Source organism: Gadus chalcogrammus, chromosome 9 (assembly GCF_026213295.1).
Source record: "Gadus chalcogrammus isolate NIFS_2021 chromosome 9, NIFS_Gcha_1.0, whole genome shotgun sequence".
NCBI classification, from domain to species: Eukaryota; Metazoa; Chordata; class Actinopteri; order Gadiformes; family Gadidae; genus Gadus; species Gadus chalcogrammus.
Genome location: NC_079420.1, coordinates 5,545,739 through 5,561,702, shown reverse-complemented (window position 1 = coordinate 5,561,702; position 15,964 = coordinate 5,545,739). Strand labels below are relative to the sequence as shown.

The following is a 15,964-nucleotide window of genomic DNA, read 5'->3' as shown; positions in this document are numbered from 1 at the left end:
CTTGGCTCGGCCTCTCCTCGGCAATCAGCCGAAGCACCGCCATTCTTCCCCAGATGCTTGCTGTTGTTGGCAATAACAAGCAGGGATCCATTAAAACACAATCATCTCATCACCTTCAGCCATGGCGGGCTGTCATCACTCCGTCCTCCGCCACCACACCACCCCATCATAAGTCTCCCCAGTCGTACAGAGTGGTCTCCGGTTGTTGGGGGGGGGGGGGGGGGCGGTGGCGTTATTCCGCTGGTATGCAGGGGAGCGAGGACTTGGGCGAGTTGTCGAGCTCCCTCCAGGTGCCGCTGCTGCAGGGGGGGCTGCGGGTGCTCATCTTGGTGGGGAGGGTGGTGCGGCGCACGCTGCTGTCCGAGTCCTCCTTGGACTTGAGGCGGCGGTCGCGCGGCCACAGGCAGGAGAAGCAGTGGGCGAAGTCCTGCAGCAGGTGGCCGCTGAAGATCATGTAGATCCAGGGGTTGCAGCAGCTGTTGAGGCTGGCGAGCAGCACCGACAGCGTCACCGCGGGGTTCTCCGAGTCTGGAGGGGGAGGGGGGGGGGCGAGAGAGAGATGGGAGGGAGGGAGGGAGAGGAAGAGGGCGAGGGGGATTGGAGATTTGGAGCGAGATTGGAGAGAGATCGATGTTTAGAGAGAGGTTGGCGGGAGGTAGAGAGAGAGAGGTAGAGAGAGGTAGAGAGAGGTAGAGAGAGGTAGAGAGAGGTAGAGAGAGGTAGAGAGAGAGAGAGAGAGAGGTAGAGAGAGGTAGAGAGAGAGAGAGAGAGAGAGAGAGAGAGAGAGAGAGAGAGAGAGAGAGAGAGAGAGAGAGAGAGAGAGAGAGAGAGAGAGAGAGAGAGAGAGAGAGAGAGAGAGAGAGAGAGAGAGAGAGAGAGAGAGAGAGAGAGAGAGAGAGAGCAAACAACTGCAGGGACTAGGAAAGACTTGAGTCACAATTCCTTGCTTGTTGCATCATTCTCTTATTTGATTATCTGATGGGTTTTCAGATGGCAATCCAAAAAAAGAATGTCATGTTATTTAATTAACTCTTACCCCATGCACAACTTAATGTTAAGATCTACTTAAAATAATAACTTAATGATTTGAAACCTATCATTTTTTTTCATTGATATATGGCTTGGGTTTCTTTCAGATTTTCAAACATGTGTCACTGATTACTGATTACTATATAACAAAGTGCAATTCATGGGTGATAGAGGTATTTACCGCCCAAATTGAAGTTTTCATCCCACACAGACCACATCTGCACGATAAAAAACGGCGCCCAGCACACGATATAGGCCAGGACAATCACAAAAGTCATCTTCACGGTCCTCAGCTTGGCTCTAGATATGGTCGTCACGCTGCTGACAGAACTCTTCCCAATAAGTCCATGCCGGGCCCCGGACTCGGACGTGCACTTCTTCGTCTTATACTTGATGTTTTGCCATATGCTGTGGCAGATGAAGCCGTAGCAGATCATGAGGATGAACACGGGGATCAGAAATATCCCCACCGTGATCCAGGTGATGTACGTCTTCACACCCCACGGCTCCACAAAGTGGCCCCAGCAGTCCATCACATCCGAGCCGTTCTTTATCTCACTCAGCGAGAAAATGAAGAACTGCGGTGCGCTGAGCAACAGGCTGCCTACCCAGGTGGACACGATCATGATGAAGGACCGCCGCGTGGGCTGCTGCAGGGTCTTAAGCGGGTGGCAGATAGCGATGTAGCGGTCCACGGTCATCATCACCATCATGTAGGTGGAGGCGAACATCCCCATCACCTGCAGGTGCTTCACGATCCGGCAGAGGAAGTCTGGCCCGTAGAAACGGTAGGTGACCTTCCAGCACAACTGCGGCAGCACCTGGAAGAAAGCCACCACCAGGTCGGCCAAGCTCAGGTGCTTGATGAAGAGGTGCATTCGCGACGTCTTCTTCTTGGTGTTGTACATGGCCAGCAGCACGCTAACGTTCCCCACCACGGCCACCAGGAACGTGATGCTCAGCACGGCGATCTCCAGCTTGGCCACCTCCTCGTTGCGCGCAAACGGATCCGAACCGTTCACCGTGCTGACCGTGAAGTTGTCCGGTGTCCCCATGGTTGGCTCACACGCATGAACGAATGCGCAAGATTGGTTTTCTCCGGTGTCTACGACGGGGAGCAGCGCGAGGCTAGCAGGGCGCATGGCACCGCGTCGCTGCGCGCCTGACCCGGAGAGCCAGGCGGGACGATGCAAAGTGGACACCTAGGATGGGGCTCCGCACTAGTGCTTTTGTGCTCCTTTCGGGTGCTGTGATGCCCGTCGTTCTCCGCTGGCTTTTGACAGTTGCAAGTGCCTTTTAAACTCGAATCAAATTTCAGACGGCGTGTGCGTAATGCGCGTAATCCTCCCCTCTCCTACTACCTCACCAAACCTCGATCCGAGTTACCGCCCACTTTCAACGCCGTATTTTGTATGGAAAAGTAACGCAAACAATTTGAGCTTAACTTATTTTGCAATATCGCTAAGTAACTGTATGAAGGCTATGCATAATTTAGAAGTAACCTTTTGGAGGCTTACTGGTCGATCAATGGATCTTGAATGAAAAAATAAATCGGACCCAATGCCCAGGCTGTAAAAATGAAACATTTCTATTTCTAAGAATTTATTTATTACTAGGGCAGTGCTGCACTTTTCACTTTAAATACCACTGACTGGAAGGTCAACGCAAGTTGATAAGTTCATAAATAACAAATTCTTGATAAATGCATAATTTTTAAATGCTTTAAAAATTCCGAAATTCAGACTGCCAATGTGTTTGGAAGAGAGAAAGACGACAGATATTCTGTGTTTGAACTTTTGCCCTTGTCTTTCATATAACACACCCACCCCTCTTTGTCTCTCTCTCTCCCCACCTTGCCTCTAACCTCTCCATTTAATTTCCCATCTCTCTCTCTCTCTCTCTCTCTCTCTCTCTCTCTCTCTCTCTCTCTCTCCTCTCTCTCTCTCCTCTGTCTCTCTCTCTCCTCTGTTTCTCTCTCCTTTGTATCTCTCTCTCCCCTGTCACTCTCTCTGTCTCTAACATCATATCAAATAGCTTCCATCCTCACTTCTTCCCTGCCCTGTGTGCACCCGCGCTTTGAATAACAGCTCTGTATGTGTCAGGACTGAGAGCCGCTGCGGCTGTGTTCAAAGAGGTGAAGGAAGGTGTCCCTTTCACCGATCACACCACGTGTGTGGGGGGGGGGGGGAAGGTGATACGAGGGCCTCTACCTTCCGGGGCCCTTTGATGGCGATGCAGAGACCACCGCCGCTGCCCACTTTGTTCCTTCTGATTGGCTCTCGCGGTGGTCGCAGCGAAAACCTCCAGTTCTGCGTTCTCAATCAGAACCCACGTATGTCCTGCTTGGCTCGCTCTTCTTAAGTGTCCCCCGCTCGTCCATGGAAAATATGTGGTTAATAGGATTATCACCATTAACCCCGATGGTGTTTCCCCGCTTATGTTCCACGTCCTGCAGGAGGCGGCTCCTCCAATCCTTGTTCTGATGGCCGACTGTGGGCGGTTTAAATTATTGTGTGTGTGTGTGTGTGTGTGTGTGTGTGTGTGTGTGTGTGTGTGTGTGTGTGTGTGTGTGTGTGTGTGTGTGTGTGTGTGTGTGTGTGTGTGTGTGTGTGTGTGTGTGTGTGTGTGTGTGTGTGTGTACAGTGTTTGTGTTCCATCCTGGAGAGTTTCTAAATGAGTCTGCGTGTTGAAAATCGGTGTTATTCTTCGCTCATGTGTGTTCTTTTATACATGTAGATTGCAGGTTGTACTCGGATACATGCAAAGCCTGTCTTTGTATTTCTATCCACGTCTGTTTTCGATGCATAACTTTCTAATGTGTTTTCGGAGTTCATTATTATTTGGTTTCATGTAAAAATCTGGTCCATAGATTCCTGTTTTTGTCTGGGTTCTTATCTTTCGAGTGGGCGGAATGCAAGCAAGTAGGCACAGAGAGAGTCGGAGGTCTTAAGCGATGCCCACATTTATTGGAACAGGCCTGAGTCCGGTCCTTAGCAAAACAACCTGTTGAGTCTGCTCTGTGTACACCACCCCCACCACCACCGCTGTCTGTGTATATATTTATAGACCCTGCGTCAAGGCTCCGGTGCCCGGGCCCCTGTTATTGGGCCCCTGGAACCCAGAGAATGTGTGCTGCTTCCCCCCTGGCCACCGCAGTCTTCCTTAATTCATCAACCTGACACCCCCATACCCCCCCACCAGCGAGGGAGTGAACCCTGGCCTCTTCTGGGTCCCACAGATGTTCTGGAGCACTGGTCCTCCGGGAGACTTTAGTTTAGAGCAGGACATCAGGGTTTAGAGCCGGAGTTAGTTGAGTGAGAGAATAACCTTAAACCAAGAATTGGTTCAGAGCAAGACCTTGGTTTTGACCTAGACTTTAGTTTAGACCTAAACTTTAGTTAAGACCTTTACTTTTGTTAAGACCTAAACTTTAGTTAAGACCTTTACTTTTGTTGAGACCTAAACTTTAGTTAAGACCTTTACTTTAGTTTAGACCTCAATTTAATTTAGATCTAGACTTTAGTTTAGATCTAGACTATAGTCTAATCCAAGACTTAGTTAGGTCTTCTCCAGTAGCACCCTCTTTTGATGGTGTTTCTGCATTAGTTTGTATATATAACTCCTCATCAAAGACTCGGTTGACTTTGATTAATGTTAAAGGAAAGGGTACCGCAAACCTCTCTAATACTTGCCCTTTGCTTTTAAATTTGCATGCAGCAAAGTTGAAAGGCAGTTTGTTGAAGTCCAGCAGCAGCAGCGTTTCAATTTGAATGATCTGATGAGCGTGTATTCCCTTGGCCATACAGCTTCTTACACCTCCATGTTAAGTTTCTGGTCCTTGTCTGTTGCTTTGATTGTGACCTTCATCAGCTCTCATTCTGGGGCCGCGGAGGGAGAACATCAGACCGTACACTGCCCTACTTGGAGCACCTAATGTGTGAGGGATATGTGCATAAAGGACCCATAGAGCCTTTTAATTGAAAAACCAGGGCCCCCTTGGAAACCCATCACCCGATACGCTAACACTCGCGATTGCCTCCCACAAATAAAGTGAGTTTGCTTTCACAAAAGGCTTTTTTCTTTTTTAACCGCACGCCGTGTTTGCATTGAGATGGAGATCAGCTATGCAAAGGTCTTGCAAAGGCCGCATCAAATTAGAAGATTGTAATCATCTGTTTACCCTACGGATCATCTCATGAGCAGACATTGACACAAACTGTTCGGGAACAGCGTACAGCCAGGTCATAATCCCACCGGCGCTGGTTTTATGGAGGTTCAGTGACCTTGTGGGCAATACACGGCTGCCTCGGCAAACAAACGGTAATGGTTTGTACCTTCAGACGCTAAATGAGAATCCCTTCACTTGCTTCCGACTGCAGTGCAAGTTATGCAAGGGAGGGGCAATGGGCACAGCCGCAGTAAGCCAGGTGTGACTTCCAGTACTCAGCTAAACCTCTGTGTTATAGTTAACAGACCGTGGAGCTGCGCCGTGTCATTTAATGTATGATGGGATACTTATGGCGTCGTCCGTAGTGCTGTATACATTAACAGTTACATTTAGGGCATCTAACGGACGCTTTCATCCAACGCGACTTACAATATATATAGAATAGGGAATTGGAAAGCGCAGAGAAGAGAAGTATTGCCCGATCGTTGACTGTAACTTTTTTCTTATATTATATACATTAGAGGTGTTTGGTTATTCTCTAGAGACGCTGCATCAACCATATGCATTATTATTTCCAGTTTCAATGTAATTATCGAGAACAGGTCGTGATTGATTACGTTACCTACTAGTTAGGTTTGTTATTACTTTGCTGTCAACCAACTCCCAAGAACAGTTATTATGTTGGTACCATATTGCTTTAAAACAAATTAGAAAGAGATTGACAATTTGTTCTTTATTTGATTTAAGTATATACTTATATACTCTATAGGAAAAGCTCCTTATTATTATTTTTCTTAATGAAGAAAAGACATTCACGGTCCAAACCCCACAGAGAATCATGGAGTGAAACTGATGCCTAAATATACAGAAGCGGGGGAAATGTGTAGTCATAAATTAACCGTGACCATTAAGACGTTCTAGGACATTGCCATGGCCGGCCACATGCTGGATCGGGCCCCTGGCTGGCAGGCAAAGACACACACACACACACACACACACACACACACACACACACACACACACACACACACACACACACACACACACACACACACACACACACACACACACACACACACACACACACACACACACACACACACACACACACACACACAGAGAGAGAGAGATGCAAGTGCGCACACTTTATGCACAGAAGGATGACAGGAGCAGAGACGAGAGGCAGACTCCAGATAGAACCAGTAACAAGCATCACAGTGCATGACCTTTAATAAAGACCCTCAATCTTCCTTTGCTTCTCTTGTCCCTCAATTGAAATCCAATTTGTATCGGGCAACATTTTGGATGGACAGGCCGCGTGCAACTCCAATGTAACCCATCACAGCCTGTGTAAGGTAGCACAAAGCTCGGGGCAGGGAACACAAAAGCCGTATTTTTAAAACATTGCAAACTCCAACTCTCTAAGGTATGAACAAAATACATTGATGAATGAACAAACATATTTACAACGTAATTTACATCCTGCAGGCAGCTACCTGTGATCTTTATTGATTGCACATGGGGAATTGTGAGGAATGAAAAGAAATTCAATTTTTTTTATCGTTCAACCACAAATCACTAAAGCACCATCAAATAGTACCGTCACTTTTTCCAGTGAAAGACCGCAGTTTACAACCAAACACCGCCTCGTCTACTGCTTGTGTTTATGTCCTTGGAAACCCTGTTAACTCCCCAAAGCGTTACTCCCTCACAGGAGGGTGTCTTCGCGTTTAGACTATTGTAATAGTTTGTTTTCTTGTCTAAACAAAAAGGAGCTGTCTCGCCTGCAGTTAGTGCAAAACTCTGCAGCGAGAGTTCTGACTCGCACAAATAGGAGGACTCATATAACCCCTATTCTTAAAGTTCTGCATTGGCTGCCAGTTTCGTCCAGGATCAATTTTAAAATTTTGGTTTTAACGTTCAGAGCTTTGCATGGCCAGGCTCCGCCTTATATCAGTGATCTGATCGAGCCTTACACCCCAACTCGGGCTCTGAGGTCTGTGGATCAAAATCTGCTGGTGTTGCCACGCACTCGTTTCCGGACCAGAGGAGACAGATCCTTCCAGGCTGTTGCTCCCAGGCTCTGGAACGATCTTCCGCTCACACTGCGTTCAATGGAGTCTGTTGACTCCTTCAAAAAGCAACTAAAGACTTATTTGTTTGCTCATGCTTTTGCTTAGCTGTCTTGGGGCTGCTATGATTGTCACCTAGTTGTCTTGACCTTTTAAACTTAAATTTGTATGTACTTCTTAACTGTGTATTGTTATTGTTTTTGTTTTAACTGTGAAGCGCCTTGTGACCCTGGTCTGTGAAAGGCGCTGTACAAATAAATCTTACTTACTTACTTACTTACTAGGTGTGTTGTGGGAACTGTTGCACTACTCATCGGAGGTTCAATTAAAAGAAGCACTTTTGCCCTCTCGCTCTCCCTTCGTCGAGACAAGGTGGGTGTCATCGTGAGTGGGTGTCAAAATAGAGTGAGTGTTGTCGGGAGAGGAGGAGCTGGCTGTGGGGGCGACGGGTCCTTTAAAGGATCTAAAGGAATGAGTGCCTCTGGCTAACAGGGAAGTGATAAGCCGGGCACTATAGCCTGGTCACCGAGGCTTAGGGACATAGGGCAGGGGGAAAGAAATGACTGAAATACAATGTATGAAATGACTACCCTGTCATCAAAGTCCTCCATCACATTCCTGATGCTGAGACGAGTTGGTTCATTTTATGCACGTCTCTTTTTCGTCTTTTGTGAAAATATTTCACTTTTTTTCGTTCATCATCCCCCTATGTTGATAATTTTTTACAACTTTATTTCCATTTACTTAAATGATGCATCTGAGCAACCCCCCGGCTGCCATATTTGTTTTTCTGCTTTGGGGACTGAAGTTTCTGTCCAATTTGCTGTTGGACAGATTTCTGTCAAATCCTTTCCAATGGTTAATTTTATACATGCATTTAGTACAAGATAATCACTACAAATCAATTGTGCAATTAATTAAGCGTCACTAAATCAATAAAGAAAAAAGAAGACGAAAAGGACTTGCATAAAGACTATTAAAATGATCCCAAGTCCTCTCTGCCTCAGTCATGTGATGGAATGTTCACACATTATAACTTCTTTCCCCCTGCCCTACTCACAGGTCTTATGGTAACGCTTACTTCAAAATAAAAGTTCAACGTGCATAATGCTATCTCGTGGACACATGTCGTTCAACCTCACTTAGCGGTGGTGAACTGAGCGACCGAGCTTCTAAATAAAGACCTCGTCATGTGAGGTGACGTTCCTAGCTAAGGCGCCGAGCTTCTCAGTGACCCGTGTAACATTAAGGCTAAGCTACCGACTGACAGACAGACGGACGTATGTGAGCTAGGCTTGCGTGTAATGAGGGCGCAAACAGCACATGGCGGAGGATCATTCTGCCGTCGGACGCGGCCTGTCGTGACGTCTCTGTCCGTCTCATGGTCCAGACGCGGGCACGCTCATAACGGCCAATATCTCATCCTGATCCGTGACCGCGCCGTCCTGATCCGGCCTGGCGCTAAAGGTTAGCACGTGGTTTAGCATTAACCCACGGCCGGGCGCTGTTGAGGAGAACTGGAGAAGGATTACTACAGTATACAGTAAACTACAACTTGTTTGCATTGCGGAGGCGTACAGCAAAATCCCCGGGCGGGATCTCGTTCCCGTGGACTGATGTGTCGGGACACTGGGACCCCCTCGGCAGCCAATCACTGCCCTAGCAACTTGTTGTGTTCTGTGAGCCAGCAGGTGGTCTGCAGATGTGTGCCATGCTCAGTAGGATATGCGGATGAGAAAGTTACTCACAAACATAAACACTGAACTACGGCAGAGCTATTTATATGAATCTAAACAAATGAGATGCGTGGAAACTCTTCAGAGAGTGTGTGTGTGTGTGTGTGTGTGTGTGTGTGTGTGTGTGTGTGTGTGTGTGTGTGTGTGTGTGTGTGTGTGTGTGTGTGTGTGTGTGTGTGTGTGTGTGTGTGTGTGTGTGTGTGTGTGTACCCTTGCATGCATGAACAGCCTGCACTATTGGGGAACAGGGGATGTATTTATGTAGGCCAAATGTATGCATGTGTGTGTTTGTGTGTGTGTGCATGCATGCATGCATTCATACGTGCCGGATATGGGAAACTGGAAACGATTAGTCTTGACTGATCATTAATCAGGAGAATTGGCTGAAATGTTCTCACTGCTTTTATTTTTGAAGGCTCTCTGACCCCACACAACGAGATAATGTTTAGTTTAGGGTTTCGCAATATCTTTTTCTTTTTTCTTTGACCATTTTGTACACCCATTCATTTATTTAATCATGGTAACAAAAATGGGTAAAAAAATGCAAGGTTGTGGAATGTGCATCTTGTAGCCTGTAAAACAAAGGAGAACTTAAATCCGTAATCATTCATAAAAAAAAAAACTTTCATAACGACGATACTAAATATCCTGTTTGTAACGCCTGTTTACAATCCTACACCCACTATCTACAGGATACAGATCCATTCATGTACATTAGAGGCTGTGAAGATAGAACACACACACACACACACACACACACACACACACACACACACACACACACACACACACACACACACACACACACACACACACACACACACACACACACACACACACACACACTCAAATGTAGATGACATGCAGTCCTTCTGTGATGTACAATTTATTTTGAACCTTCATGAAACTGTTTTTCTTCAGGGTCATGACAACCACCTAACTTAAAAAAAAAAAGTATTTCAAAAGAAAACGGTGTCCAAAAAGGAAAATAGGTGAGGCTGTTGTGTGTTATGATTTGTAAGACCAGCCAGTCGTAGACCCTAACAAATAACTATCCGCGCGCACACACACGCACACGCGCACGCACATGCACATGCACACACTTCAGACTTGATTAAATTCCTATGATGAACAAACAGCCAATATTCCCATCTCGGGATTTGGGCCAATTAGCTCTGAGGTATGAAGAATAACAGGCATGCTCTGTTCCTTATGGTGTGTGTGGCTCTCCTCACACCATGAATGTGGGGACGGACCCTGGACTAGTGTCTGTTGAGGGCTACAGGAGAGAGATCTATACAATCCATGTGTCTTGGAACACAGCAATATGAGCCAGTAGTGGGGAATCAAACCCCGAACCCTGACAGTGTTGACGCTGTGCTCTACGAATCGAAAAGGACATCTATAGTAGTACCTCCATATTAAATCTACATTAGGCCTTTGATGTTGGCCATATGTTGCGACCATATATATATGGTATGTTGCACTTCCAATGATGTATGGTAGTTCATGTATGGTTGCAATTGCGTATATTCCTTTCTGCACGTCTTTTCATGTCGCAAGATCAGTCACCGGGGGGGGCCTTTAGAACATATAAGGTCCTCAGATGCAATATGACATGAACCATAACTCTTCATTATTGCGGAGCCTGCGGAGCTATACGAATCTCCAGCAGCCCAAGACGGCGTCCTCATCTCAAAGGCTCCGCTATCAGAAAAAAGCGATCCAGTTGTGTTCCCTGGGTTGTTTTGGTCGTACCTTTCTCTCTCTTTCATCCTGCCTCTCTGATCCTCCCCTGTTCTTTTTCGCCAAGGTGATTTTCCACTCATTATCGTTGTTTCTTCTATCGCACAGCTTCTAGCTGCCAGTGTTTTATTTCCGTGCCTCAAGGACACTCTGTGAAGAACAGGGCTTTTACGTTGATCTAACTCCAGTTGGGCTTTTAGACTTCTGGACGAGGAACACCTTCCCTCAGACCCAAGATTGCTCCTGCCAAACTGAATTGGTTTCCAGGAGCTGGAGGAGTAGACGGTGGGAGGAGGTGGAGGAGTAGAAGGTGGTGGTGGTGGAAGAGGAGGAGGAGGAGGATGGAGAGGAGTAGGTGGAGGAGGAGTAGGGGGATGAGGAGGTGGATGAGGAGAAGGAGGAGGAGGAGGAGGAGGAGTAGGGGGAGGAGGAGGAGGAGTAGGGGGAGGAAGAGGAGGAGTAGGGGGAGGAGGAGGAGGAGTAGGGGGAGGAGGAGGAGGAGGAGGAGGAGTAGGGGGAGGAAGAGGAGGAGGAGAAGGAGGAGGAGTAGGGGGAGGAAGAGGAGGAGGAGGAGGAGTAGGGGGAGGAAGAGGAGGAGGTGGAGAAGGAGGAGGAGGAGGAGTAGGGGGAGGAGGAGGAGGAGTAGGGGGAGGTGGAGGAGGAGGAGGAGGGGGAGGAGGAGGAGGAGGAGGAGGAGGATGAGGAGTTGGTGGAGGTGGAAGAGTAGGAGGTGGAGGTAGAGGTTCGAACTCATCACAGAGATCCTGTGAGAGCTCATCCATAACAATGAAGGCTTTTTATTTTATGTATTTCTCGACCGAGCGGTGATTGGACTGCATCTCCCCGTGTGGAGCAGATCAAAGGGAAACGCTTTGGTAAGGCATCGGCGTGATCTTGTTGCACAGGAATGTGTCAGGTTTTTCCAATCCATTTCCAGCATTTCAGTCAACACTTGTCAGTCAACAAGGAACACATGTGTACTCGGCCCCCGCAACCTCCTCACGTCCCCTCACCCCCCGACCCCCTGCGTGCCGACCCCCTGCCCCGCCCTTGAGCAACCCAACATAAATCGAACCCCCAACCATGTTTCCCCTGATGTAAGCATTGCGTGATTATTTTTCCTTTCGTTTCTCCAAGAAACGCATAAACAAGCAAACAAACAATTCATTACAACCAAGAGGCGATGAGGAGTTCTGCAGCCTTTGTTGACTTCCCGAACGGCACATCTGTGGAGCACATGGGCCGGTCTGGTAGCTGTGAGCAGGGAGGGAATACAATGAAAAGGGATTGAGTGGATTGAGGGGAAACAGACGCAACACACAATGTATCCCCTCCTAGCTGACAATAAGTACCAGACCCAAACCATTAGGGCATATCCAATTTGTTACATTTTTAAAATAATGACGCAAAATAAATACGGAAAATCAAGGGCCTCAGGGGGTTAAATAACAATAAAGGCCAGCTGAGCGAAAACCTCAACAAAACAAAATAGAGGCCGCAATCATCATCAACTCAACAGTATAGTAGAACCACCCATTACCCAAAATGAAAGTGGCTTGAAAAGTCCACGTTCTGCAAATTATTGTTGAGCAAAATATTATCACACACACACACACACACACACACACACACACACACACACACACACACACACACACACACACACACACACACACACACACACACACACACACACACACACACACACACACACACACACACACACACACAGGAGCGATCTGCACATTAGAGATACATGTGGGAAGCTGGGAAGGAGATAGAGCGAAGAGTGAACTGCTGGCAGAGGTCCTATATTTTCCCTTTTGCCATACTGGTAGTCAGACAGCGGCCAGAAACCCCATCAGCACATAGACACACACACATGTACGCATGTGTGTGTGCACGCACAAAACAATGATTGTTATTATGACTTTGTGACTCACTATTCTAACAAACCCTTTCATTTCACAGTCTGCCTTCTCACGTTCCATGTCTTATTTTACCTAACCTCTGTGGAGGCTTCCTCTGGACTGTGCGTGTCAGTGCTAGCACGCTCGTGTGTGTTCGCGCGCGTTTGTTCACGGCCCCCGGCATGAATCACGGGATTATCTCTGAATCTTGACCCCCCCCCCCTTCAAAGAAGCTGCTCTGCATCTATCCGGTTTCCAGAGAAAACGCACGGCAGCGTAGGCCTACCTCCTGGTCCGACGGGACGGCACGGGTCAAATATGTTTCCTTCCCCATCGCGACACCCTAAATAGCCGACCTGGGTCTTTTCTGCGTCTGGAGGACAAAGGGCCCCCGTGGCGGCCCTCTCTCCTCGGGTCACCGCATGGGGGCGGGGCGCCATCGCAGCTATCGTCATCCCCATGCAGCGGGACGGCGGGGGGTGGGGGATTGCGTCATGTCGGTCAGACGGCCACATCCATAACGACTCTCTCTCACGCTAAGGGTGGAGGGGGGCTGGGCGGGTGGAGGGGGGGGGCCGGGCTCCCCAGTGTGACATCCTGCAGCTGATCCGTGAGTGTTTTTCGTGTGTTGAGCTGCAGCGAGGCTGTGTCAGTGCGTGAGGTGACTAATCTCTTGCAGAGAGGGCTCCAGAAAAGAATGAATATCTGTTGCGTCTTCTTTTCCCCCTCGTGCTCATATCCTGAGGCCGCAGGTCACTCAGTTGAGTGGCCACCAAAGTGTTTTTAGAATATAACATGTACTGCCTTGATTTATATTTATACAGTATATATATTTTTTTATTTCATTCATGATAATGAAACACTCAGCAGATAAGATAAGAGACTTTTAGGAGGCATACAGCGAAATTATATTTGTTTGGTGACGTCATTCTGGGTGGAAGGCAGTTTTTGTTTGATGACCATGAAAGGAAAACTTATAAACTCACTGAACTGTTTGCGTGTGAGTGAGTGTGTGAGTGAGTGTGTTGCGTGCATGCGGTTTTACCTCATGATAGCTGTCATCTTATTCGTAAACACATTTTGATCTTGATCTCGTTTTAAGAATGAGGGGTAACAACGTCATTTTCTAAGCATAGAAGCGACATTGTGTGGCACAGGAAGGTTCCAGAAGCCATATGGTTTGCGCCGTTTCTTCATTGTTTATCAGACGAGCTCAAGATTTTCCCTGATAGTGTCATGTCTGCGCTTTCGATATGTGACTCTTGTCTTGAAAGGACAAAGTTAAACCGACCCCGGGATATATTACGTAACTGCTATTAGGTAACTCACCATAGGAAAATAAATCACGATTCAGCACCTGGGCACTAGCTCATCGAAATTTGTTTTGTTTTTCAAGCACTGCTAATAATCACTGACAGAGTATCCGAAACGATAGCTCTGTGAAACTTTTGGATCATATATGAGAGCAATTCAGGAGAGTTGTGGTAGGGTTATTTTAAACGGGGTCCGGTGAAGTGGATTCCAAGTGGTGCACTTAGGCACGTGTTGGGAGACGAGGCCAGACTCGGGTTCTTCTGCCTGGATTCTATTACTGTTCAAGAGGGTTCGCTGGATCACCCTGAAAAAAAGGTGCGCAAAATACATCAAAGTCGATTGTGATTACGATAATGGTATCAATTAAATCACATCCTATAACTGATATATTCCACAATTAGAAAATATTGCCATTTTTTTTAACAACTATCTTACTACAGACACCCAAAACCCTCCCAATCTCACATCCCAGCCAGCCAAGTTAGGCTAGTTAGTGTCACACAGTTGCACAGATAGTTAGAGTGGGCCGAACAGTATCATATGGTTTCTGCACTCCTGAAAGTCTCACGCCTCCTAACTGTGAGGTGCTCCATCTTACACATTGCGACTCAAAAATGTATTTACCTCCATTCATAAGAACCATGTGTTATTTTGTCCTTTAGCAGAACATTTCAACCAAACCGACTTTAACAGAAAAAGTCCTTTTGCAGAAATAATGATTCCAGTGCATTTGCCCTGAACGCAGTTTGTGAGATCCAGATGTGATGTTATTTCCTTTTAAAAACACATACCATGACGAACCAAGGGCCAATGGCGAACAAGCACACCGTCTCCGTTTCTCTGGGTGCTGCCCTGCCCAGGAATGACTAACGACCGGCCATAATGACAGCCATCAAGCACTGACTGTCGAATACAGTCCTGCATTATGAATGAGCAGAATTTTGTTGAGCGGGGCTGACAGGACTTGGACCAAGATTGGTATTCATAGTTTGTCGTGCGGATACCTGGAGGGCAAAACAACATAATAACATTATATAACACCAACATAGCACAGACATAACACCAACAATGAGAGAGAGAGAGAGAGAGAGAGAGAGAGAGAGAGAGAGAGAGAGAGAGAGAGAGAGAGAGAGAGAGAGAGAGAGAGAGAGAGAGAGAGAGAGAGAGAGAGAGAGAGAGAGAGAGAGAGAGAGAGAGAGAGAGAGAGAGAGAGAGAGAGAGAGAGAGAATTTTTCTTTCTAGAGCTTCACAGTGCTGACAAATGTGTGTCTTGAATGACTCTTTAGACATTAGACGTAATGATAGAGAATTATTAGTGTGGAGAAAATGATGGTATTTGTTCTTCATTTGTTTGCGCAGAATAATTATGGTGAGATTACAGTGGATTTATTCTGTCTATGTGATTAGACGAACCAATCTCTCACCCAAAGAATCACACACACACACACACGCACGCACGCACGCACGCACGCGCGCGCGCACGCGTAGTTTACTCATTGCATAGAGCGACCTCAATGCTAAACTTGAGGAGTGATATGACCAGTGGACGGCTCACTTTGCGGCAGGTTGATCCGTGATACGGAAAGGTCAGGAAGATTTGGTTCTCCCCTTGTCTTCGCCGACAGGACGAGGTAACCGCAGAAGGTCAATTAATGTATGGTTTCCTAGGCGACCAACTGACAAACACCGACGCCGTACAGGCAGAAATTGCGCCGCCAGCGCCCTTGTTGTCGTTCAAGTTCTGCTGCTACTACCTGCTCATTAATGACCTCCATCTCAAAGTATGCTTTCGGTAAAAGGCTCATTGGAAGCTGATGATGTACAATGTACTCGTAGCGTGCGACGGCGGAGCAATGGACGGTGCTGCTGTGAGGGAAGTCTCTCTCGTGGCTTATTGAACATCCTGTAAGGTGCGTGTCAGTGATGACCGAATTAAGGTACCTGATAGACTGAAGCCGGCATGAAACGAAGGTTCCATTGAAAGTCTAT

The 15,964-nt window shown here is 47.1% G+C and overlaps 1 protein-coding gene across 1 annotated transcript; it reads right to left on the bottom strand.

Moving 5' to 3' along the window:
* On the bottom strand, positions 1–2,372 carry avpr1aa (arginine vasopressin receptor 1Aa). Its single transcript, XM_056598674.1, has 2 exons — positions 1,211–2,372; positions 1–528 (listed from the first exon to the last, which is right to left on the bottom strand). The coding sequence occupies exons 1-2, from the start codon at positions 2,169–2,171 to the stop codon at positions 233–235; spliced, it is 1,257 nt and encodes a 418-aa protein (XP_056454649.1). The 5' UTR covers positions 2,172–2,372; the 3' UTR covers positions 1–232.
* Between the last annotated feature and the right edge of the window lie 13,592 nt (positions 2,373–15,964).

Coding starts and splice junctions, on each gene's coding strand:
- avpr1aa (XM_056598674.1), bottom strand. CDS start 2,171: ATGCGCCCTGCTAGCCTCGCGCTGCTCCCCGTCGTAGACACCGGAGAA. Junction 529..1,210: donor TGAAAACTTCAATTTGGGCG/GTAAATACCTCT, acceptor CTCCCCCTCCAG/ACTCGGAGAACCCCGCGGTG.